General features: G+C 36.8%; 2 protein-coding genes across 7 annotated transcripts in view; one reads left to right on the top strand and one right to left on the bottom strand.

Annotated features, from left to right (window-relative positions):
- Window positions 1-899: 899 nt before the first annotated feature.
- UBA5 (ubiquitin like modifier activating enzyme 5) lies at window positions 900-24,229 on the bottom strand. 6 transcript variants are annotated; one of them, XM_016941945.4, is made up of 12 exons: window positions 23,977-24,229; window positions 12,768-12,813; window positions 12,563-12,652; window positions 9,736-9,845; window positions 8,378-8,464; window positions 7,615-7,699; window positions 6,781-6,885; window positions 6,485-6,612; window positions 3,312-3,447; window positions 3,015-3,090; window positions 2,772-2,878; window positions 900-2,239 (listed from the first exon to the last, which is right to left on the bottom strand). In XM_016941945.4, the coding sequence occupies exons 2-12, from the start codon at window positions 12,804-12,806 to the stop codon at window positions 2,156-2,158; spliced, it is 1,047 nt and encodes a 348-aa protein (XP_016797434.1). In that variant the 5' UTR covers window positions 12,807-12,813; window positions 23,977-24,229; the 3' UTR covers window positions 900-2,155. The 6 variants fall into 6 exon arrangements, with proteins under 6 accessions (XP_016797434.1, XP_516757.2, XP_001149934.1 ...); XM_516757.9 differs by lacking the exon at window positions 23,977-24,229 and adding an exon at window positions 17,936-18,746; XM_001149934.7 differs by lacking the exon at window positions 23,977-24,229 and adding an exon at window positions 17,586-18,737.
- ACAD11 (acyl-CoA dehydrogenase family member 11) overlaps window positions 18,752-25,793 on the top strand; it is a 101,981-nt gene continuing 94,939 nt past the window's right edge. Inside the window, exon 1 of the mRNA XM_003310035.6 lies at window positions 18,752-19,031. Coding sequence (XP_003310083.4) covers window positions 18,883-19,031 — 149 coding nt within the window. The 5' untranslated portion in view covers window positions 18,752-18,882. The remainder of the gene's footprint in view (window positions 19,032-25,793) is intronic.

Here is a 25,793-nt window from a genome sequence, read left to right as displayed (position 1 = left end):
ACTCTGTCTCAAAAAAATAAATAAATAAATAAATAAATATTCTTAAGTGGCCATTACGTTTTTTGTGTTGTTCAGTGTTCGTATCCAGGGAGTATTTTTATGAGAAGAAACTAGTAATACTTATTTTCTCTACAACATTTAAGTAGAACCATAACTAACTTCCCATTAACAATAAGACAGGAATTAAAGTTGAAGATGTTGTTTTACTATCATTTAGAGTCTCTGTGCTAAGCCAATTTTGGGACTGCTTTTCCATCTTTCACATTAGAATCAATAGTGTTTACAAATCTGGACAAATGCTATGAGTTTAGTAATACTAAATTCAATGATGATTATTTTTTCGTAATCAGCTGCCTTCTTATGCAAGTTTTCATGGCATGCAGACTGTCAAGAGAGTATTCTAGGATAGCAACATCTCTATTACCAGATTTTTTTTCTGGTTAAATAATCCAATTGTTTTTAATGAAAGATATTAGACAAAAAAAGTTAGGTCAATTAGGTAACATTTGGTGCAGTGTAAGACACAGGCAGTGATGCAATGCCAACTTGAGAGCAGATAAAAGAAGACAGTGAATTCTAGATGTGATACTTTATCAAATTGTAAAATTTTATAAAACCTTACTAAATTGATATGCAAGAATTTCCAAAGGAAATTTATTTTTGAAAAACTGCATTTCATTTTTTAAATTCAAAACATCTCTCATACTAGAAAAGCTATTTTACAGTTCAATAAGCTAAATTTTTTAAAAATGATAAAAGACTCACCAAGGCAATATAAATAAGTTTCCAGGCTAAAAAAACTATCCTTCTGCTTTCCAGACTTTACTATAAACATAAGAATCACAGTATAATCCTAGCATCTCAAAACTAATATATTGAAAACATTTGGTAGTTGAGACTTTCTGAAATCAGTTTTTTGAACTTTATTTTACAATCAGGGATGTACTTTTAATTTTTTACGACATTTTCTCCCTAGAGATATAATTTAGATATTCCTATCTTCAAAGTAAAAATCAAAATAGGAAATAAGCATAGAAACAGCCTATTGGCAGTGGTTACACCTGCATGGTATTTATGAGTCTCCAAACTATTGGAAATTTATTTCAACCAAGGTTCTCTTCAGTCTTCATTACTTGGGTGTAACTCGAGAGAAAACTAATTTATATCAATTTACAGTTTAGTGGTCATGATCAGGGGAAAGTGATACTCTTCCACTGACTACAAGTCATTGCAGAGGCAGTTTAGAACTTTTCCTTTATTCCTAATATACAGGACAAACCTTGCCAACATCTCACTACCTCGAAAATCAAATTTAAATGAAGTATCCAGGAGTAGCCTAAAGAATGAGTGTAATCTGGATGGATTTTAGTCTAAATTTATGCCTTGCTCTTCAGTAAAGTATAGTAACTCCAGATATATGTTCCACAGATGCAATAATTTCTGTTCCTTGGTCGGTGCAGAATATAATTTATACTTCCTGAAATCAACTTTGTCTGTTCATGAAAATAGCTGCTTTTTATTTGCCTTTGTCTCACTTTGAATATATATGATCCACAGGTTACAGACTTTTCCAATAACTACATTTCAACTTGTACTTCATCAGCAAACATTTGAGAGGATGTTATTTCATGGGATAACTATTTTGAATTCATTGTTGATCAAGTTAGTAGTAGTGGGCAATTTTCTTATAGAAAGCAATTCCAAACATAATGAGCAGATGCTTGCCAGCTCTAATCAATAAGCTGTATGCCTTGTCCTTCTCCCTGTATCTGAGGATCATATACTACTTTATTGTCCATGTCCTCATGCAACAGACACAAGGGATTACTGGAAAGAAAAAGATTACAGGATCAGATTTGTCCTTCCCCCACTCCAAAAGGCCAAAACATTTCAACAGCTATGTTTTCAAGTAAGATTTATATCCTACAATATCCTTTGAGGTTTTCTTACTAGAATGAAACACATTTTAGGAGAGTTAATGATTTCGTTGGAGCGGGGAGAAACAGGCAAGTCACAGGATTTTCAAAAAGTATAACAATTCAGGTAAGAATATACATTAATTAATGTTGCCCTAAGTTTTATCAGTTAAAATTTTTTTTTAATTTCAAGGGAAGAGGCTTTAACATGAGAAATACAATATATCCCAGTCCATTATCTACATGTTCTTCATTTTGGCCATGAGGTCCTCCAAGCTTTCACCAGAATCTTCCACTGTTAACTCAGTGACAGAATCTTCTTGCTATTGACAAATAAGGGAAATACAGTGAAAAAAGAACCATATAGAATTCTTGATGCTTAGGAATATATAATCAGTAAGTTTTGACCATGCTCAACAAGGTTATAAAGTAAATTTTCTTTAACAAATATCTTCTAATTTTTAGAAGAAAGACAGAGTCTTTTACATTCCTCACCAGTCTTTTGATTTACAAGGCAGTAATTTCAATATTCTTGACAGCTCTAGTTTTTTAAACGACATCGTAGCTAAAACTACTGATAAACAAAAATGAGATCTTCATTTAATCAAAATCTACTTATACTTGGTTCATTAATGAGTGAACAAAACCATTTTATTCTATGTTTTAAAAGTTTAAAATAAGCTATAAATATTTGCATATTAACACTGCATACCTCTCTCTCACATCTTAATGCCTATAGCATAAAATATCTAAAACAGGAAATACTTCATTGGCATTACAAATTAGAATGAAGATGAAAGAAGATAAATATTTTATATGATATTTACATATGGGTAAATCATATTTTTGAAGTACCTTTTTTGGAATTGTGTATGCCACTGTAATTCCTTCAGGTAAGTCTGGAACTGGACCTGAAGAATTTTTCAGTTCCTCTTCTGAAACCTCAGATACCAGCTCAATACCTGTAAATTTGATCCTATGTCAGTTTTTAAGGAATTTAATAAGCAATAATTATTCAATTTGTATAATCTTATTAGATTTGCTACCATAAAAGGTTTTGTTTTATGCTGCCATTTCAATTTATAAAAGAATACCTACCCCATTCATTATCTTCATGGATTATCTCTTCCTCTTCTTGTATAACCTCTTGTTTAGGCAGTGCTGCTACCTTTTTCTGTAGAAATCAAACAGCATCAAAGTGTTCTTACTCATTCTCAGTTCTCTAAAGCATTAATCAAGAATTCAGACAGGCTTTTTATCTTACCAAAAGCAAGAAAGAACATTCATTTTTGAAGTATGGTGAATAAGTTAACCATTTATCTTGTATTCCAAATCTGTTTATGTATTGTCCTATTCAATATGATCCCTCATGCATTCTAACAGATTGTCATATACCTTATATTCTTCCTGCTGCTTCCTGCAATTTCTGTCATCACATTGAGGATTTGGCTTCATGGACATAGTAGGAAAAAAATCCTGCATTGCATTGTATCCAAGGTAAAAACTAACAGTACCAAAATTTAACAGAAACCTAGAAAAATCAAAATAGACTTAAATAAAGAAATTTAAAACATGAAAAAATAATGTTGAAATAGGTAATGATATATTTTTTTTAACCAGAAAACAGAAATCTGCATCCAGAAAACAGAAATTTTATCTTATTTACAGTGCCTGGCTCATAGTAGATACTTCAGTGTTTATTGAATGAAGGAAAGAAAAGATTACTCCATTTCATCAACTGTAGAACACACTATTTTTTTGAACCTCTAATAAAGATAAAGTGCTGGCAGCTAAACAATTACACGTCAACAACTTCAAGAAGCATGCTGATTTCAGAGAAGCTAAAATGTGGGAGAAGTGTATTTTTTAAATCCCTAAGATAATTAAGAAAGCTACTTAATTTTAACATTTTGTATGTAACTTACTATAAAATGCACAATCTTAAATGTATAGCTCAATAAAATTTTGTATGAGCCTTTCATGTAACCATCACCAGATCAAGATACAGAACATTTTCAGCATCCCATGTGCCTCCAGCTCCCTCCTGCCCTCTTCCCAGTCAAACCTGATACTTTTTACTCTGTTGCCCAGGCTGGAGTAAGGTGGCGTGATCATGGCTCACTGTAGCCTCGCCCTCCCAGGCTCAAGCAATCCCATCTCAGCCTCCCAAGTAGCTGCGACTACAGGCAAGCACCACCACGCTTGGCTAATTTTTGTATTTTTTTTTTGTAAAGATGGGGCTTTGCCATGTTGCCCAAGCTGGTGTCGAATTCCTGGGCTCAAGCAATCCGCCTGCCTTGGCCTCCCAAATTGTTGGGATTACAGGCGTGAGCCACTGCACCCAGCCAATCTGATGTCTTTTATTAGGTTGGCACAAAAGTAATTGCAGTTTTTGTTAAAAGTAATGGCAAAATCTGCAATTACCTTTGCACTAACATAATAAAAGCTTCTATACAGAGAAAATCACATAAAAAAGATAAATGACAAAAATATTTGCAAATACACATTCTTAATATACAAGACAAAAAAGAGCAACAACTATTAGCAGATAATTCACAGAAGAATGTAAGTGTTCAACCTTTTTCACAAATAAAAACAAAAATTAAATGCCTATTTTTTACCCACCAGAATGACAGATTACAGAGTTTGATGATACTCAAAGTTATCAAAGGTATGGGTGAACCAGGTACTCCTAAACTATGATACAAATGTATAATCCTTTTGCAGGAGAAATTTAGTAAATATTTCATAAATTCAGAAATTCTACTTTAAAAAATGTGTACTATAGGCCGGGTGCAGTGGCTCATGCCTGTAACTCCTAGCACTTTAGGAGGTCGATATGGGCAGACTGCTCGAGCCCAGGAGTTCAAGACCAGCCTGGAGAACATAAGGAGACTTTGTTTCTACAAAAAATACAAAAACATTAGCTGGGCGTGGTGGTGGGTGCTTGTAGTCACAGCTACCTGGGAGGCTGAGGTAGGAGGATCACTTGAACCTGGAAGACTGCAGTTAGCCGAGATTGTGCCTTTGTGCCTCTGCATTCCAGCCTGGGTGACAGAGTGAAACCCTGTTTAAAAAAAAAAAAAAAAGTACTATAGAAAACTCTAGGCTGGGCACAGTGGCTCACGCCTGTAATCCCATCACTTTGGGAGGCTGAGGTGGGCAGATTACTTGAGCTCAGGAGTTCAAGACCAGCCTGAGCAACATGGCGAAACCTTGTCTCTACAAAAGATACAAAAATTAGCCAGGCATTGTGGCATACACCCGTACTTCCAACTACTTGGAAGGCTGAGGTGGGAGGATCACTTGAGCTCAGGAGGTTGAGGCTGCAGTGAGCCATGACTGAGCCACTGAACTTCAGCTTGGGCAACACAGTGAGACCTTGTCTCCAAAAAAACAAAAAGAAGAGTGATCAATCTAGTATTCAAAGATATATACAAGATGTAGCCTATAGCATTGTTAATAGAAAAGAATTAAGTAGCCTAAATGACCATCAATAGAGGGGCTAGCTAAATAGGACACATCCTTAAGAGAATACTTTGTTAGCCATGATTCTTTTCTCCTTTTTTGTATCATACTATAAAATGTTTTGTTTAGACAGGGCCTACTACTGTCTAAACAGGCTATTTGCTCTTATATGAAATAGCCCTAGACCATTACTTTGAGAGTTTATATGTATGCTTTTTTCAATTTCTTTGCTCGCAACTGACACTTCTTATTGATTGGTACCTCCATGTGTCTTGTTGCAGTTTGTTCTTATTGTATTGGAGGCTTAGGGAATACAACTAAGCTTATTAAAGTTGTAAAATGAGGGAAAATAAATAGCCTGAATTAGAGAACACCTAAAGGGGCTCTGCTTTTAATAAAGTATGAGTTGATTCATAAACTGTGACATAAATTTCAGCAGCAAAGAAATCTTTTTCCTTCTTTTTAGCTATAGTTTAGATAGTACAGTTGCTGGATATTTGTTTTTGGATAGCAGAGGTATCTAAAAGCAGATTTCAATAATTTTTTTTTAAGTATTGTTAATGTGTTTTATATTAACACTAATATAAATGTTAACATTTTATGTAAATGTAAAATTTACAGTAACACTAATGTTTAATTACATTAACAATAATTACTGTTTAGTCACATTTGGCTTATTTTTGGTAAGACTTAAATCAAGATAGTAGAAACAAGTGTGGTTAAGTCTCCATCCACTGGACAGACTTGCAAAGATTTAAATCATTCGGTTAATGTTTCATAAATAAATATGCCACTACCATTGTATCATTTAATAAAAGCTATTCCAAATGCAGGGAGTAACTGACATTCACATATATTCACATATGAATATGCACACATGTATTATATGTAATATTTAATATAGCAATGTATATGAAAAGTAGACATACATATATAAAATAGAATTTGCACATATACATATATAAAACATTTAAAACTACATTTAAGTTTAAAGTAACTAAATTATATACTTAGCTTGTAATTTCAGTTTCTGAAATGCTTTGTGAAATATGTTTACTGAAAGCATACAAGACTATTCAGAAAAATTAGCCTTGACTTACTTTAACACGTTTTGTACTAAGATCCCAGCAACCACACCCATAGTGGTAGGAAGACTGGCTGCACAAACACCTTCTCGTTTCAGAGTCTTTTCATCAATATTTGCAGCAACTACAAGTGGTGGAGCACACTACATGAAAAATAAAACACATTTCAAAAAAAAAGAGAAAAAGTATGAGATGTTCCAAATAGTATTCCATCCAAGTTTGCTTTTTCTTTGAATTGTAATACATTTTCAATGCCCCTAAGAACTCAAGTATCTAACAGTGAAGAATATTCCAAAAAGAATAATGCATACCGCAAAACAAGCAGATTCTCCAGGAATTATGAGCTGTATATGCCCTGAAACTGCATTTTCACTGACCCCAGATTCCATCCATGTTTGTCCAAGTTCATTACAAGCCTTAGTAGAAATGGGTGAAAACATAAGGAAAAAAAATAAAAGAGCAAGAAGTAATTTACAATAAATTCTTTTAACTGAATGGATTACCAAGGTCTTTTAAAATTAATTTTCAGAACAAATGAGGCAAGTTGTAAGATAATGGAATTCCTTGGTAATTACCATACTCTATTTAAAGAGTAGAGTGACAGTATTCAAGACGCAGTCAGTAAATATTATTAAATTGAATCAAAGTTTATTGGATTTCTTGTCAAATTAATGTGAAATTTCACTTTTCTAAAATCATTTCAGGAACAAAAAAAATGCCAAAATATCATCTGAAAAGTTAAAAACAATATTCAAAAGGAAAATAATTATTTTTTTTGAGAAACCAGGTTTTCAGGCAATTTATACATATTTATACATTTATAAAATAACAAAAGCTAAAACTAACACTGACCAAGATTATAAGATACTAATTTAAGAATTATACATCAGAGGTATTTGCTGTTTTATAGTTTACCAGCAAAAAGAGTAGGATACTGTAACACATGTCACAGCAGCAAGGCTAGACAGTCTAGGTCCCACAGCTATTAGAATAGATTTTAAGAGTAGGCTAAGAGAACATTACAAATAAAACACAGAAAAGGGTTTACACTCAGAACTGTTTTTAGGATGGGGATTATATACTGATAGAATATACAGGAAAACAGATAAATCCATGAATATATCTTGCACAGCAGGAATACTCACTGTATTTATTGTCATTCGAGCTTCAAAATTGTCCACACAGCTAAGAACTAGATCAACAGGTTTTCCTTCTTCTAACCCACCATTACTAGTCAAAGAAAATAAGTTTGAAAAACATCAGGACACAAAATACACTCTAATACATTATACTTACTTGTTCAGTCCAACACTTATTCTTTCATTAAATGTTTGACTATAATTATTACATAATAAATATGTAATATTAAAGATATCATATATATCAAGTATTGAGTAACATGAATATAACATCAATGATACTACAGTATCATTGTAGTATTACTTATTTTACAAGAACTACAAGGGTGAAGGAAGTATAAAGTATGTTCACAACAGTTATTTTTTCACTACCAGCTTTCACATTTTTATTCATGCTTCATTACAAATGTAATAAAAGCTAATTGAATGCAACTCATTATTTCAGTGGTGGTCTGACAGTCTCTGAAGAAAACGATTTTCAGACAGAAATATAATCTAGAACACAGAACTTAAAGTTGACATTCTCTTCTTATATTGTAACTTACAGGGGTTTTTTGCTTGTTTGCTTTTTATTTTTAATTGTTTTTGGACAATATATACCTTTAAATGATATTCTAATACATAAAAATTACACAAAAATTACTATGCTAAAAAAATGGAAAAATATATATCAATCTTCCATTCATTGGATTAATCCATAGATTTTTCTAATAATTTTCTAATACTTGAGCTGGACATTATACAAAATATTCATAAATTAAAATTTTACCTTATTCTATCCATGAAATGTTGAAAGTTTTCCACTGTGGTTATATTATAGTTGTGTACTTCAAAAAGAACATCAGGATTAATGTTCCTAAGAAGGAAAAAGGGAATGATTATAAGCCTGTAATCCTAGCATTTCAAGAGGCTGTGGTGGGAGGATTACTTGAGTCCAGGAGTTCAAGGCTACAGTGAGCTATCATCGCACCCACTGCACCCCAACCTGGGGGACAGAGTGAGACCCTGTCTCTAAAAAAATGTTTTTAAAAAGACTACTACTAGTAGCTGTAGTAAGAAAAAACTGTGAGGAAAAGAGATGAAAGAGCTAAAGGGCATTTAACATACCTTAGAGAAGCGAATTCAAGCTATTCAAAGAAAACCCAAAGTCCTTTTCTATCTCTTTTATCTCACACTTCAAGGACTAGGTTCATTTTTGCCATAAAGATTACAAAACTGTTCCCACCCCAATCAATCTAAGTGTTGGGAATTAAGACTTAACCATGTCCAGTAACTACCTACAACTCAGCCTCACCTCCTTACTCAGTTAACAAATTTGGGGCCACAAAGAAAATTCTTAAAGCAGGGATTGGTGAACTGTGGCCCATGGGCCAAATCTGGCCCACCACCTGTTTTTGTGCAGCCTTCAGGCTAAGAATTTTTTTTCATTTTTAAGTGGTTGGGAAAAGAAATCAAAAGAACATTTTATGACTATAAAAATTGTATCAGCCAGGAACAGTGACTCATGCCTGCAATGCTAGCACTTTGGGAGGGCTAGGTGGGCAGATGGCTTGAGTCCCAAGAGTTTGAGACCAGCCTGGGCAATATGGCAAAACCCCGTCTCTGCTAAAAATGCAAAACATTAGCCAGGCATGGTGGCACGTGCCTGTAGTCCTAGCTACTCAGGAGGCTGAGATGCGAAGATAGCTTGAGCCCGGGAGGCGGAGGTGCAGTGAGCCGAGATTGTGTCACTACACTCCAATCTGGGTGACAGAGTGAGACTGTCTCAAAAAAATTTTATTTTTTAATTAAAAAAATTAAAAATTGTATGAAATTCAAATTTCGGAGTCCAAAAATAGAATTTTCTTGGAGCACAGACATGCTCATTCATGTTTGTTTTGCCTACAGCTGCTATCAAACTGCAACTAACAGTTGCAACAGAATATCTGGCCCTCAAAGACTAAAATATTTATTATCTAACCTATACATAAAAAGTTTGCCAACCCATGTCCAACAGGTAAGAGAATTCTTTGTACAAGTGAAAACTGCATTTTATAGAGAAAAATTAAGATTCATTTATATTAACTCATATCAAATACATAAAGTAAGATTTCACTGAATATGGTACTTGATTGCTATTCCATTTACCTCAGAGTATGTTCTGCTGCTTGAACTTTACTTAATCCTGCTTGATGAGGTTGGAAGAAAAGTCTATTCATATTGGCTAGTTCCACCTTGTCATAATCAAAGAGTAGCAACTAAAATGAAAATAGTGGTATTCTGATGAAAAACATACCAAAAAACTAAACATATCAAAAAATAAATTAGAGAGCTTTACATTTAATTAGTTTAGCAGTTTGATAATAATATTAGCTAACTCTACAACACTAGGTGCCATATATTAATTCATTGAATGCTCATGTGAGGCATGTAGGTACTATTATCCTTATTTTTAAAATGAGGCAACTACAACACTTGTCCAAAGGCGACTCATCTAATATGAAGTGAAAATGGGATTCAAATTCAAGCATTCTCAATCCAGCATCTGCACCTCAACCACAATGCTGTGCTGCCTCTCTAAATAATTTACTCAGAAATTAAGATTAATTCCCTTTCATTCCATTTTTTAAATCTGTGGCAAAATCCCACTTCATTTCCATTTTTTGCTAAAAGCCAGGAATCCATTGGATAAATGAAATCTTTAAATAAGATGAAAACAAGTGCTGTAACTTAAAATATAGTATAACCTGACTCCTTTTGTGTATATGACAAAATATATACCAGTGACATGGCTAAAACATTATTCCAAATAGAATTACAAACCAGTTAATTGTTGTTTCCTGCTATACACTTAAGCCTGTTTCAAAAAGCATTTGTCACACACACACACACACACTAAAATGGCCATTAGATGACATTTCTTATCAGTAAGAACAGGCTAGAGCCAAGGACTTCCTGTCCCTTCTTCATATGAAATTCTGTGACTCTTTAATACAATTCTCAGCACACTAAACAATAAAAACAAAAATGGGATTTTCTTCTCAATAAAAAAAAAGAAAAAAAATTAACCTAACCCATAACACCTAGATAGCCCTTAATACTAGAAAAGATCTCACACTCTCCAAAATTTTCTAATCCTACGTAAGAGTCTCCAAAACATAGTTTCTTTAAGCTCATCAATATTTATTAGGTCAGGCCAAGTATTAAATGAGTTTCTGCCTCATAGCTTGTTTATACATAAGTTGCGGGAAACATTAAACTTGGGAACAGAAGGTCTGAGCTGTAACTCTGCCACTAATTAGCTCTGATTGTGGGTAAATCACTTTCACTTTTTAGGCCTGTATCTTCATCTCTAAAATAAAGCAGCGAATATAGATCTGGTGATCCAAGGCACCCCAGACACTTTAAAGAGATCCAAAGGCTTTCAGGGATAAGAAATGGACTCTGGGTTTCCTAACATCTTCTACTTTCCTATTTAACCTCATTAATTAACTTCGTATTTATCTGTTTTACAAATTAAAGAAAGACTTCCTGAAACTTACCTGTGTAGATTCTCAGTTTACAAACTTGAGGGCACACTGGAATCACTTAGAGAATTTTTAAAAATACAGATGTTTGTGCCTCATCCCCAGAGACACTTATTATGGGGTGCAGTCTGGACACCAGAATTTTTTAAAACTTCCCAGGTGATTCTAACTAAAGCAATATATAACTACTGTTCTACCTCTTTGCTACTCAAAATGGCGTGGTCTAGCTGCATTAGCATCACCTGAAGCTTGTTAGAGATGCAAGAGCACTTCTCTAACTTTAATATGCAAATGAATCATTTGGGGATTGTGTTAAAATACACATTCTGATTCAGTATGTCTGAGGTAGGTATTGAGAGCTGCTACTGATGTTACTACTTCAGGGACTAGACTTGGAGTAGAGCAAGGATCCAGTGGTTCTTACTGGTGTAATCCTAGCAACATCAGCATCAGGATCACCTGGGAGCTTGTTAGCAATGTCAATTATTAAGTCCACCTGACACCTATAAAAATCAAAACCACCAGAGTAGGATGTTAATCTGTGCTTTAATAAGGCTTCCAACTAATTGTGATAACATACTCAAACTTGAGAGCCACTAATCTCAATAATCTCTATTATCCCTGGTCAAGAAGTCAGGGTGCTTAAGTCAGCTATAAGCAATTTTTGTCCAGGTTTTGTAAATCTTTTGAAAGGTATTAAAATTTCAATAAATATTTTTAGTATTTTGGTGGTGTTATTTCTATATTGATAAGTGAGTGCCAATTTTGAAATCACCTTCTTTTAAGAATTTGGGGTAGACCAACATATTAGAAAGCATTGGTAAACTGTGGGAGAATGCTTCCTTTACCAGAACAACAAATTAAAGGATATATAATTGTGGAAAGCTTATTCATTCAACCATTATGTATCTAACATCATAGACTCTGGCTTTATAAATCTAAGATTGGTAGACTGAATTCTGGTACAAGAAAGTTACTTCTTTCTAACCCATAATCTAAATGAATTTTAGAAAAAAGTAAAAGAGTACCAATTCTTAAAAATCCATCCAGAGCATTCTCTAGTTCAAAATCAAGAGTAGGAAAGGTACATGTTTTCTATTCTGCCTGGTATATGTTTAATAAAATATTTGTTAGATGTTTCAGTGTTTCACACACTTTATCAAATTAACAGCCTTCTTTCCTAAGTTTCTATATCTAAAACACCTAAGTCCAAATTGTTTACATATTACTTCAAACAAAAACGTTTCTAAACACAATTAGACAATCTTTGTCTAATATCACCTTTTGTTTGGGTGGGGATATGTCTCAACCCGAGTAGAAAGAACAATCTAGATTAATACACTGCAAGTCAATAAGCCACTGGTAAAGAAAAAAAACCCTAACTTGTACCTGATTTACTCCAGGAGTGAGTAGTTCCCTATATGACAGGCAAAGAGAAATGTTTTTACCTTACCAATGCCACATCTTGTCAGCATTTCAGCAGTCACACTACCTACTCCACCAACACCTACTATTGCTACGGCAAAGGTACGGATTTTCTGTGAAATATAAAATAGTATATGTTGGTTAATAGCTCTTCATCAAATATGTCACCAGAAGTTATTTTAATTTACTGAATTAATCTTACAAAAACTTGGAAAGGGTTTATCATACCTCATAGTCGCTTACAATTCCCATTCGTTTCAATGCCATCAAGCGGCTTAAAACAAAGAAAAATATGTTTTAAAGCTTACAGTCTTTTAGGTATTAGTAATACAAATAGACATACATCATCACAGAAAATAAACACCAAAATATAATCATTACTAATCTTTTCAAAGAGGAGGATGCTTACAGGCTGGTTTTTACCAGATGAAACTAAATTACCCAGGCACCTTTTAAAAAAACTCTCCCAAGTGTAGCATATGAAACAAGATTGGTTTTTAAAAGCTATGTATTTCTGATTTGCAGCCAAGATTGCGACTACTACTTAAATGTTAAGGGTCAAAGTTAAATTTCAACATTTTTCTATGCTTTGGTAGAATATGTAAATATTTAATGTTTTAACACTCAGATCTCCATCATCAGAGTAAATTCATGGCTGGAATTCCATTCTCTTGTTGCCTCTGCCCACAATAGATGATGTCTACTTTTAGTAAGCACCTACTGTATGCTAAAGACTCTAAGAGGTGCTTTAACTAGTTACTGGTAATCTGCAGTTTAAGTCTATGGTTAATTCCCATTCATCTTCACTTTAAGGAGTCAAATAGTTCCACCAGGCTTGTTAGGAAATTCAGCCTCCACCCCCATTTTCCTCTCCCTCACTTTTAAGTCCATTACCATCATATTCCTAAACAACATGCTAACATTGTTATTTCTTTTCAGTTTTAGTCAATTACCTGAATCAGATTTTGCTCTTAGCATTCATCCCTACTGCACGCAGACATCTTCCATCCCACCAACTTCCCAATATTGTTAGATGGTCATCTTGGTTAGATGTTAACTCTTCACAACTGGGCCATGCAATATATTAAAACTTACCCTTTCCTCTAACTCCCAACCCTGAAGTTAATAAGTATGTTTCTCCTGATGCTTAATTTCCTATGTATTTTCACAAATTCAACCGCCAACTTTCCACTAGTTATCTAAAGTTCCTCTAGATACATTCATATTCATGAGGTATTCTATGAATTTCATCTTCTTAAAGATGTATCTCCTAGAATCTGACATGATTGTCTCTAGACTTACTGCACATACAGCTCCCTTCCTAGGCTCTTCCTTCATCATTATACTACAAAGTCTCTTAATTTCTTTATTCTGTATTAATCCACTGTTTCCTGTATGCTATAGCTCACTAGTTCTAAAGTGTCTATGGATCAACAACAGGACCACCTGAGAATTTAATAGAAATGCAATTTCTTAGGCCCTACCCTATAATCACCCACTGAATCAGAAATCTTGAATGTGGAGTCCAACAATTTGCTTTAACAAGCCCTCCAGTAATTCTGATGCACATGACAGTTCAAAACACTGTCATCAATTATTTTTAAACTTACTCTCTTGCTGTGGTTAGAAGAACATCTTCCAGTAGTTTTGCAAAGGGTACAGCAGAGGTAAATTTTGAGAACTTTCATTTCTGAAAATGTTCCTTATCAAAATTATATTCTTTATAAAAATGACAAAGCAAAGGGCATATAATTGTGGGAAGCTACACATATACTCTTAATCGATAGTTTAACTTGGTAAAGAAGTCTAAAGTTAGAATTGTCTTTCAACATTTTAAGGTATTGCTCCAGTGTCTCCTAGCTTGTAAAATTTCACAGTGTGCCTTAATGTGAATCTGTTCTCATCCCTTGTGCTGAGTTTTTAGTGGACTCTTTCAAAATGAAAACTCACATTTTCAGTTCTGGGAAATGTCCTTGAAGAATCTGGTTACTTCCTTGTTTGGTTTGTTTTTCCTGGACTGTCTGGAACTCCTATTATTTGGAAGTTGAACCATCTGGATTTGTCCTTTATCTTCTTTCTCCAGTTATCTACTATTTTAGTTTTCTGCTCTATTCTCTGGATGATTTCTTTCAACTTTATTTTCCAACACTTCTATTAAGATTTTCATTTCTATTACCATCTCCATTTGCAAGAATTCCTGATCATCTAAATACTTTGCACCTTGTTCCTGTATCATTTGTGCCATATCTTCTCTCATCTAAGAATACTAATGATAATTTAGGGGGATGTGTTTATCTTACATAGTCTATCCAAGTTGCTATTTTTATTTCTTTCATGTTAGAAGTTTCTTTCATCCTTTGTTCTGTTCATATTTAAGTGTGGGACACTAATAAAGGTAACAAGATAGGCAATAACTGTTTGACTTTGGACTTCACTGTAGGGTCATCTGGCCAGACTATTTAGTTGAGAAACCCACAATGTCAGTGTCTTTCAGTCTTTCCTCTTGGCTCTATCAGATTCCCTAGAGAATAATCTTTCAAACTCCAACCTGATTTGGGGTTCCAACCCCACGATCAGCTGTTGGAAGTGAAGAAGCAAGGCTGGGAGTCTCGACACTCAGTATGTAAGCATTTAGTTTACATTCAGTCACAGCATTCAGCATGTAAACAATCAGTTTACCCCTTCCTTCAGGTACAAAGACCTGCCCCAATTATTCTTGGAAATCTTCTATTTTACTCTTTCTAATGAAGAAATCTCTACTCTCCTCTTCTGGTAGGGAAGGAGTGTTTGCCCAGTTACCCACAGTGGAGTAGGGGATCTGGGGCTTTTGTTTCTTCAACAGATTTTCAACTGAAAGTTTTTTTTAGCCCTACCTGAAGTTCTGCAAGTACCTGTGCCTATTCCTGAGCCTTTTGAGGGATTCTTGCAATAAACTGGGTTGCAAGCTTAAGATTAAACTTCTCTGAATCTATTAAATCAGTTACCTTCACCCATCCCTTCTCTAGTTTCCAAATTGTTACTATAATCAAGTACAGGGACCCACCCCTCCCTATCAGTTATTAATACGAACCCTTTATATTTTCAATGGGAGTTTCTTTTAAAAAATTCCTTTACTGTCACTTTAGTGAGATTGGGTAGAAAGTGATGGCAGATCCATCACAGGAATTTGCTATCCTTACCTTGATGCTCCCTTCAATCTTTAAATAATCTGAGAAGCATGGATGGCAACCCCCTTTTACAGATGAGGGAAACGGTTTGGGTTAATCAACTGCCCAAAATCAGCTAACTGGCAAGTGGTATTCTGAGCTGGGTTTCTGAGCCAGGATTTGATACCAGGTTTTCTAATCTCAAAGCCTCTCCAATTTTTCCACATGCTTATAACTATATTCCATAACACATAATTTTACAGTTACTTGTGTTTTTTAATATCCCACCTCCATGTAGTCTCTCAAACTGAAGCAAAAGTCAGGTGCTTTATATTTCTTTTGTATCTCTTGAAGCAATTAAAATGGTGTTGAACACATACATATCCCTTTCCTATAACCTTTTGTACTTTATCATAATTCAATAACCTGTACTTTATCAATAATAACACTGTACTTTATCATAATTCTTATCACCTGTACTGCAATGGCATGTTTACTTTTCTATTTATCTCACACTCATCTGGTAAGCTCTAGAGGGAAAAGACCATGTCTACTTTATATTCACAGTGTCTGCACACAATAAGTACTCAATACAAAGTAAATAATATTGTCAAGGAGGACTGGAGACAAAAATGTACTCAGTAAATATTTGCTGTATGAACAATTCAAAAAATTAAAGCTGAACTTTATTAAAATTCCATATATCAGTGAACAGCTTTGGGTATCAAACTGCCATCTCCTGTATAGCAATTTTAATAAAGTCAATGGTGCAAATCAGATAGAAAATACTACATATTTAGACTTGAGTTCTGAAAGTTTTGTTTGTTATAATTACAATGTCAAGGGATCATCTCATATTAAATAATGTCTGAGACAACTTAAATTCATGACCCATATTCCTCTGCTTTTCATTCTGGAGGGAAAATTTCAAAGCCTTCATTTGTAAAATTTTAAAATGTTTTAAAAATGTCAAATAGTTTCCACTTATTCTGATTAGAGATGTCAGTTCATGCTTATTTAATCTCTAAAACTTCTGGACCATTAACCCTTCATATTTGGCAACACAGTTAAAACAGTGCACCCTAAGACTTCTACTGCGGCTTTATATATCACAAACTAAAACCTTTTTTAAAAATCAAAACTGTTATGCTCTTTAAAGGAAAAAAGCAACAATAAAATCTTCATTATCTACTTTAACACCATACAATTTTTAGCTACATGACTTAATTGTTTTTACTGGGGAGACGGTTCATGAGAATTTTACATTAAGACAATGCAAGACAGACCTTATTATTTACTACCAAGGCATGAACCTGAGGTGGCTCTCTAAGCCTCAATTTTCTCACTTATATAATTGGGGGTAAAATAGTAGCAATCTCATAGGGTTTTGGTGGGAGGAGACAATGCATGTAAAGTGCTTACACAGTGAAAGCTCAATAACTGCTTGCTACTAAATGCACCTAGCAATAAAATCTTGTATAAGGCTTGCCATGTACAAGCGCTACTCTAAGACCTTTATACATACTGATTTTTTCAATCCCCACAACTATGACAGAGATAGATATTACTATTATCTTCATTGTACAGGTGAGAAGCTGAAGCGGAAAGTTTCACAACTTGCCAAAGGTTAGGCAGTTACGAAGAGAGTAGTTAGATTTGAATTGCAATCAGTCTGGCGGTAGAGTCCTTACCCTTAACCATTGCACTATATTCCATCTGCTGAATTGATAAGCTTTGTTAGGAAAGAAGAAAAGAGAGGCCTGGGCAGTCTTGGTAATGTCGAATGGTTTGAGATGTTAAGGAGCACCCGAATATCTCAGATTAGAGCTAACCCCGCTCTCCCCCGCCCCGACCCCATTTAAGATGCATTCATAAGCCTTTAATGAAACTCGAAGTTTACCTTAGCAGGTTTTACATTTGATCTCATCTTCTGAAAGTTCTTACTATCAGTCTTATACACAGCGAGGCGGACTAATTAAGAGGCAAGGGTGATAGGAAACTGGACACACGTCCTCAGCAGGCACAGGAGCAGCACCATATGGCTGACTCACTGGAGGTTTTTTAAAAAGAGAAAGAATATCTTCCGATCAGTACTAAGATGTGGCCTTGCCCATTTGGGAACAGGATTCGCAGACCAAGAAAAGGGTGGCGGGCGTCCCCATGAGCGGGACGTGGGAAGCGCCTCACTTCTGACCTCACGGAGCCTGACCTCGTCCCCCGCGCCTGCCTCCGACCGGCGACGCAGGTTACCTGTAGGGATTCGAATCCACCACCTCTGAGCTCATCTTCTCGATGCGGACCCGGCCGCCCCCTCCGTCGCCGCTCCTCGGGACCCGCAGACTCCTCTCCTGGGCAAGTTCCCGCTCCAGCTCCTGGACCCGCTGCTGCAGCCGCTCCACAGACTCCGCCATGGCTGGGACTCCGGCCGCCAACGCTCCCAGCCCGGGCCTTCGCCGCCGCCTTCGCCCCACGCTGCTCGGCTGGGCCCGCGAGGGGTACGTGGGGAGGCACCTCGCCGCTGCCTTCCTAGCCCAGAGCCCTGGGGAAGTGCACCCAGCGCCTCACAGACAGACACGTCTCCGAGACTCCCACAGGCCTTCCTCGGAGCCGCTTCCGGTGCGTCGCAGACATCGCTCCCCCTCAGCAAAAACCTGGCTCTTTCGGCTTCCTTCCTCGCTGGGCCGGCTAAACCCGGCCGCAGCAGGACCGGGGTGATAAGTGTCCAGGGCAGGAGGCCAGCGATGTTGCCTTGCTAACCGGGTGTCTAAGAGAAACAGGGTCTTTTTATTCTTAGGCTCGACAGCCTGACGGCCCTTTTTCTGAACGGGACCCTGCAGGTCTTCCGCCTGCTGTTGCATTAAATTTGGGGGTGGAAGAGGCTTCTGCGTTGTTTCTTACCCGCAACGATGACCATGGCTTTGCCTTCTTTAAAATTGAGGCCTCCAACTCTGACGCTGACTGGAGAATTGAAATCCGAACACACATTGGGCTCTTTTGGCACTTGACTAGAGCTAAAACCTCCAGATTCAGCGGGCAAGCGTTGCTCAGCAACGGCGCGTAGGCTGTGTGCGGTTGGCTGGAGCCAGACCCCGCCCCGGCCTCGGCCCATGCTCTAGAGGGGACGTTGCCCCAATCCTGAAGGACTTCGGCACTCGAGGCCTGTGGATGCCGCGTTGCTGTGGCCTGCGGGGGTGATCATGAAGCCAGGTGCTACTGGCGAGTCCGATTTGGCCGAAGTGCTGCCCCAGCACAAGTTCGACAGCAAGTCCCTGGAGGCCTACCTAAACCAGCACTTGTCTGGCTTTGGGGCCGAACGTGAGGCTACGCTGAGCATTGCCCAGTACAGGTATGGATGTCAGCCTTTGCCTCCAGCGGAAAAAAATTTGTGCATTGAGTTTTCCTTCCTTTGGCCCTGGGTGGTTTCCTAAGTTTCTCCCACCCTGATTGCTTTTCCTGCAGTCAGTGGACGCACCCTACAGGCATGAGCTGCTATTGCCGGCCCTCTGAATTCGATGCTGGGGGCTTCCCAATTGGAGGGCGGTAATGGAAGCGCAATAACGTTCACCATTCTACTATCCAAAGGAATCTTTGTTAAAGGATGGATTTATGTCCCTTGAGGATTCACCAAGGCAATTAAGGCTACAAATTCTGAGAAATCGATGCCTTCTTTTGTGATACAGCCATTAGATCTTTTTCTGAGAAGCTGGTGTAATTCCGTTTGATTGGCCGTATTCCGGGAGGCTGAGTTAATGACACCAGATGGAGGATCCGAATTCGAGTACTAGCTTTTCCACTTAGGAGGTCACAGCACCACTTTGGGCCTCAGGTTTTTTGAAGTGAGGTAATGGAACTGAGTGAGAGGATCCTGAGAGTAGCGTTCCCCACCGGGAATCTGGCTTTAGTCTGATGTTTTACAATAGATAATACATTCTTAAAACTTTATTCTAAAAATAACATTGTTACTAATACAGGGCTACAGAAAGAGTCCTATCATTCAGAAAACTGCATCTGTCACTTGCTGTCTGGGAGTTTAAATATGTTACATAAAAACTCTGAGAACTAGTTTCCTAAGTTGTAATACCTATTTTGATTAGTCTTATTAATGAAATGAAGTACCGTAATATAGGTGAAAGGGCGTAAAAATTGCAACAACATAGTATGCTAGTGGTATTTTATCACTGGCATTTATATTCTTTGACTACTGATTTTGGTGAAAATGAAAATAATAATAAATGAGATGGATCAGGGAACATTTTAGGGTGTAGAATTGAAAGGTCCCATGCCCCAATAGATATTGGAAGATGAAGGAAAAGGTGGAATAAAGAATAGCTGAGATTTCTAGGCTAGAAGCCTTGTGTTGTAACAAACTAAAACAGATCAAAGTTCAAATTTCAACTATTTCAATTGCTGTGGAATTTGGACAAGTTACCCTTTGAACATCTAGTCCTGCTTTGGCAAAAAGGAGATAGTAACGTTCATATTGTAGGAGTGTTGAAGAGGTACATAACTGAAAGATACTTAATTCTGAACCAAGCCGAATGTTAAACCATAATCGTGTTCAAAAAATGAAATTAGTTGTAAATTAGTTGTGGTATAAAAATTGCTTCCAGAAATGTTGTATAAGCTTGGTTTAATAAATATATATGGAACTCTGGATCCCACAGAGAACACACATTCATTTCTAGGACACATGAAAAAGTTTATAAAAATTGAAAACACATAGGCCATGAAGGAAGTCTCAGAAACTCAAAAGAATCAATCTTTATATTTTGAAAATGTGTGTTTTGGCCAGGTGCAGTGACTCACACTTGTAATCCCAGCACTTTGGGAGGCCGAGGCACGTGGATCACTTGAGGTCAGGAGTTCAAGACCAGCCTGGCCAACATGGTGAAACCCCCATCTCTACTAAAGATACAAAAATTAGCCAGGCGTGGTGGCACGTGCCTGTAGTCCCAGCTACTTGGGATGCTGAGGCAGGAGAATCACTTGAACCAGGAGAGGGAGGTTGCAGTGAGCCAAGATTGCACCACCATGCTCCAGCCTAGGTGACAGAGTGAGACTCAAAAAAAAAAAAAAAAAAGGAATATGTGGTTTTTTTAATGCCAAAAGTTTAACAGAAGATAGCTAACAAATACATGTTTATAAATTAAGTGATTCATGGATTAAAGAGCCAATAATCTACATAGACAGTAAAAGACTATCAAAGTTCAGTGTACAGAAATCAACTGCATTTCTCTACTTTAGCAACAGTTAAAATGTAATTTTCAAAAACTTACAAGAGCATCAAAAATATAAATTACCTAAGTAAAAGATGTGCAATACCTTTGTAGAGAAATGATAAAACTTTTATTAGGACCTTAAAAAGAATTTTAAAAATTGAGAGATGCCATGTTGTTGAATAGGAATATTCAATATTGCAAACTTTTTTCTTCCAGTTGATCTATTGATTCAAAGCAATGACAATCAAAATCCTAATTTTTTTCTCTAATTTGAAAAAGTTCTCCTAAATTTTATGTGTAAGAGCGAAGGGCTAAGGATAGCAGAAACATTTTTAAAGAACCACAAGGTGGGAAATTTGAATTAAGATGGTATGATATTAGCACAGAGATAGACAGACCAATGAAATAGAACAGAGAGTTCACAGAAAGACCCACATATTTATAGAAGTTTGATAAGTGACAGTGTTGGCACTGAGAGTCAGTGGGGGGGGAAGAAGAACTTTTCAAGAAGTTTTACTGGAATAATTGTTATCTGTATGAAGAAATAGAAATTAGACTCTTTATCTCACACAGTTCCAGGTAGATAAAAGAACTGAATGTTAAAGGCAAAACTATAAATGTTTGGAAGATGTGTAAGTTATATTTTTGACTTTAGAGAAGAAAATCTTTTAAAGACAACAGCAGAAACCACAAAGGAAATGACTGATAAATTTTCATTAAAAGACTTAAAGTGAAAAGACAGAAGAAAATATTTTCAGTGCATATAATGGTTAAAATATTCAGAATATAACTATAATAGCTCACCAGAAAAATGGGCGAAAACTTGATGATGCTCCACTTTATTATACTGTAGTAATAAGGGAAATGCAAATTAAAAAAAACAACAACAACACAATGAGAAACCATTTCACACCACCAAATTGACTTTTAAAAAATCTGACAATAGACTGGGTGCAGTGGCTCATGCCTGTAATCCCAGCACTTTGGGAGGCTGAAGCAGGTGGATCACCAGAGGTCAAGAGTTCGAGACCAGCCTGGCCAACATGGTGAAACCCCGTCTCTACTAAAAATACGAAATTAGCTGGGTGTGGTGGTGGGCACCTGTAAATCCCAGCTACTCGGGAGGCTGAGGCAGGAGAATTGCTTGAACCTGGGAGGCAGAGGCTTTAGTGAGCTGAGATCACAGCACTGCACTCCAGTCTGGGTGAGACAGAGGCAGACTCCATTTCAAAAAAAAAAAAAAAAAAATCTGACAATATCAAGCATCAGGATATGGGGCAACAGGGACTCATACAGGGGTGTGAATTAGTATAGCTGCTATTGAAAAATAACTCAACATGATCTTGTAAAAATGAAGTTGGGAAGATACACATGACCTATGACCTAGCAGTTCTACTCATAGATATATACTCCTGAGACTTTTCTTGTACTACAGTATAAGGGGACAATCTACAAAGATGTTCATTGTACTGTTTGTAATAGCAAAAATCCAGGAAACAACACAATGTCTATAGATACAGAATGGATGAATAAATTGCAGTATATTCACATAATGGAGTAGCATACAACAGTGAAAATGATTCAGCTACAGCTGTACATAACACAGAATGAAAAACGTGAAGAAATTAACAGTATATTATATACAGAGATAAACTTCAAGGGAATGATAAATATAAAATTCAGAATGGTAGTCACTCAAGGGGAAGGACATACAGGGTTTCAAAGACGGTAATTTTCTCCGGGTAGTGAAAATGGTGTTTGTGGCATTACTATTCCTCAGGCCTTACCAATTTTGTAAATACTCTTTTTATCTGCAAGATTTACTTTTAAAATTTGCAAAAATTAAATCTTATTGGAAAGATAAAATATTTAGAATTAATCAATAATGAAAGTATTATATAGCTTGATACAACAAAACTTGTGATTTGCAGCTGAGTGCCTAATATGTATCTGGCACTGTCTCAACCACTGAGGATGTAACAATAATCTTGCCTCCCTGGAACTTCCATTGTATTTGTAGAAGACAGACAGGAAAATCAGCTTCTGAACTTTACAATGTAGAAGTTGATATGTAACATGGAGGAAAAGAGAATAGGAAATGTTTGGATGTGGGGCAGGAAGATTTCCTTGAGCACACGGCATTCAGCAAAGACTTGAAGGGGGATGAAAATGTGAGCCATGTAAATATCCAGGAAAAGAGTGTTCCAGACAGAGGGGACTGCTAATGCAAAGGCCCTGGAAGGGATGTGTGCCCAGCGTGTTGAGGAAACACAGCCCAAATGCCTGAAGTAGTGTAAGCAAGGGCAACAGGGACCCTGTCAGGCAATAAAGAGACTTTGGCTTTTACTTTGAATTGAGATGGAGAGAGACTTAAAACATGCTTGAGCAGAGAAGGGAAGTAATCTTTAAAAAAACAAACAAACAACAACAACAAAAAAACAGAATCTCTGCTTCTTGTGTTGAGAGTTGACTGAAGGGGCCAAGGGCAGAAGCAAGGACACCAATGTATTACAGTGTTCCAGCAGGGAGATATTAGTGGCATAGACCAGAGTGGGAGTGTAGAATGGTTAAGAAGTGGTCATAGTGTAAGTATATAGTCACATGCTGCATAATGACGTTTTGGTCAATGACGGGCTGCATGTACGGCAGTGGTCCCATTAGATTATAATACTGTGTTTTTACTGTACCTTTTCTATGTTTAAATGTGTTTAGATACACAAATGCTTATCATTATGTTACAATTAATTGCCTGCAGTATTCAGTACAGTCACATGCTGCACAGGTTTATAGCCTAGGAGCAGCAGGCTGTACCATAGAGCTCAGGTGTGTCCTATCGGGTTCAAATCAGCCTATTTATGCTAACTCCAACCAGCCGAGAAGTTTCACAATGAATCAGTGCCAATTAAATGCTTAGGAATTCATGATTTATTGTGTGGCTTCCACACAACAATCATGTAACTCTATCCAACACACATAGGCATTAATAGAGAAGGGAAACACAGCAAGTAGCCTGGGAGACCAGCACACTGACTGAGAAAATCAGGTTTGGTTTTCCTCAGAATGCCCACTGACCTGGTGGTGGGTAGCTGCTCTTTTCCCAGAGGGCTTACCACAGCCAAAGGAAAGGAGGCCTCAGAGTTCTCATGGGCAGAGATTCTGCAGGCATCTCAGCCATGATTGGCTTTTACGGCTCTCCACAGACATCTCCATGGCCATTATCTTCAGCTGACTTTTGGCTTTATTTTCTTGTCAGGTGTCAGGGATGCCTGGCCACAGCAGATGCTATCTTATCACCTCAGTCCACCACACATATGCTTACTACTCTGAGTGGTCAGTGATTTCACTGTAAGCTGAGTCACTTGTCATAAGTGACTCCATTATGAGACATTTATGATCATAAAACATAATTATATATCAGTGCATAGTAGGCTATACCATCTAGGTTTGTGTAAGTGCACTCTAGGATGTTTACATGTGACAAAAATCACTTAACAACATATTTTCCAGAACACATCCCTGTCATTAAGCAATGCATGACTGTATTTTGAAGGGTTTACTAACTGATTAAATGTGGGCTAGGAAAGGAAGAGACGAAGATTACTTCATTTCTGCCTTGGTAACTGAAAGAATAGGGTTATTGTGAACTGAAATGTAGGTGACCATAGAAAAGCAGATTTGAGGGGGGAATTTGAGGAACTCAGTTTTGGAGTGTTAAGTTTCAAGATGCCTTTTAGACATCCAAGTAGATATGTATAGTAAGCAGTTGGTTATGTCTTGAGGTCGGGGCAGAGATCTGGACTAGACGTATAAATTTGAGAGCCATCGACAAAAAGAAGATATTTAAAGACATGAGATCGAAGGTCTTACTTAGAAAATAGTTCACATAAAAAGGAGGTTTGGAGACTGAGTCCAAGGCACCCCAATATTAAGAAGTTAGCAAATTAAGAGAAACCTACAAAGGAGTCTGAGAAGAAGTGGCCAAAGAGGTGGGGGAAAACCATGGTTTGTATTAGTGATCTTGAAAAAGTAGTATTAATGGAAAGAAGGGAATGAAAGCTTGATTGAAATGGGTTTAAGAAGATAGGAGGAGGACGTGTAATCTCTTGAGGAGTTTTTCTACGAAAGGAAATAGAAATGTTTTAAGTAGGGGGGAAGTGAGGTCAAGAGAAAGCTTTTTAAAAAATAACATCATATTTGTATGCTGATGACAGTAATCTAGAAGAGAAAATTTTGTGTAGGAGAGAGGCCTGGAAAGAAGTCCTTAAGAAGGCAGGACTCTAATATGCAAGAGAAGGGGTTGCCCTTAGATAGAAATGTGCACGTCCTTCTGCAGACTTTGGAGGGAAGACAGAATATATGTGTACAGATTATTGTATGCAGTAGATACAGTAGTGTAAGCTTGTGGAAGTTCTCATCTGATTGCTCCTATTTGCTCGTTGAAATAGGAACCTAGGTAATTAATTAGCTGAGAATGAAGACGGAGAAGAAAGTGTTTGAGGTTTGAGGAGAGAGAATTATGAAACAGCCATCCAAGAGAATGGGAGAATGAATGAGCTAAGGAAATATGATTGCCAGATGTGGTTCACTTTCAGGTTTGCTGAGGTCATGAATTTGAAGCAAGAATAGATATTTCAGTAGATATTACTAATGCTTTGTCCAGATCCTCTTGGATCCCTTTCTAGTGTTGCTGTACATGTCCTGCCTTTGTTGGTTTTTGCTTCCAATAAACAGCATCTATGCCTCTTTTTTTGGTAAACTGCCCTCAGGCTATTGGAGCACCCTTTGCTCTTACTGTTGTAGTACCTGAGATGGACCTTAACCAATAGTGATTCAGAAGTATGAAATTTTCATTATCCTTGCTTCAGAGACATGTTTTGAACTTTGACACG

The sequence above is a fragment of the Pan troglodytes genome, chromosome 2, assembly GCF_028858775.2.
Source record: "Pan troglodytes isolate AG18354 chromosome 2, NHGRI_mPanTro3-v2.0_pri, whole genome shotgun sequence".
Lineage (NCBI taxonomy): Eukaryota > Metazoa > Chordata > Mammalia > Primates > Hominidae > Pan > Pan troglodytes.
The sequence above is the reverse complement of the archived record's forward strand: the minus strand, read 5'-3'. Positions and strand labels throughout refer to the sequence as shown.

Excerpts from the sequence above, each read along its gene's own strand:
- UBA5 (XM_516757.9), bottom strand. The coding sequence starts at position 18,096 with ATGGCGGAGTCTGTGGAGCGGCTGCAGCAGCGGGTCCAGGAGCTGGAG. Across the intron at positions 12,653-12,767 it reads GAATTGTAAGCGACTATGAG|AAAATCCGTACCTTTGCCGT; the intron begins GTATGATAAACC and ends TATATTTCACAG. Across the intron at positions 2,879-3,014 it reads CCATGAAGATAATGAATGGG|GTATTGAGCTGGTATCTGAG; the intron begins GTAGGTATTCTT and ends TCAAATTTACAG.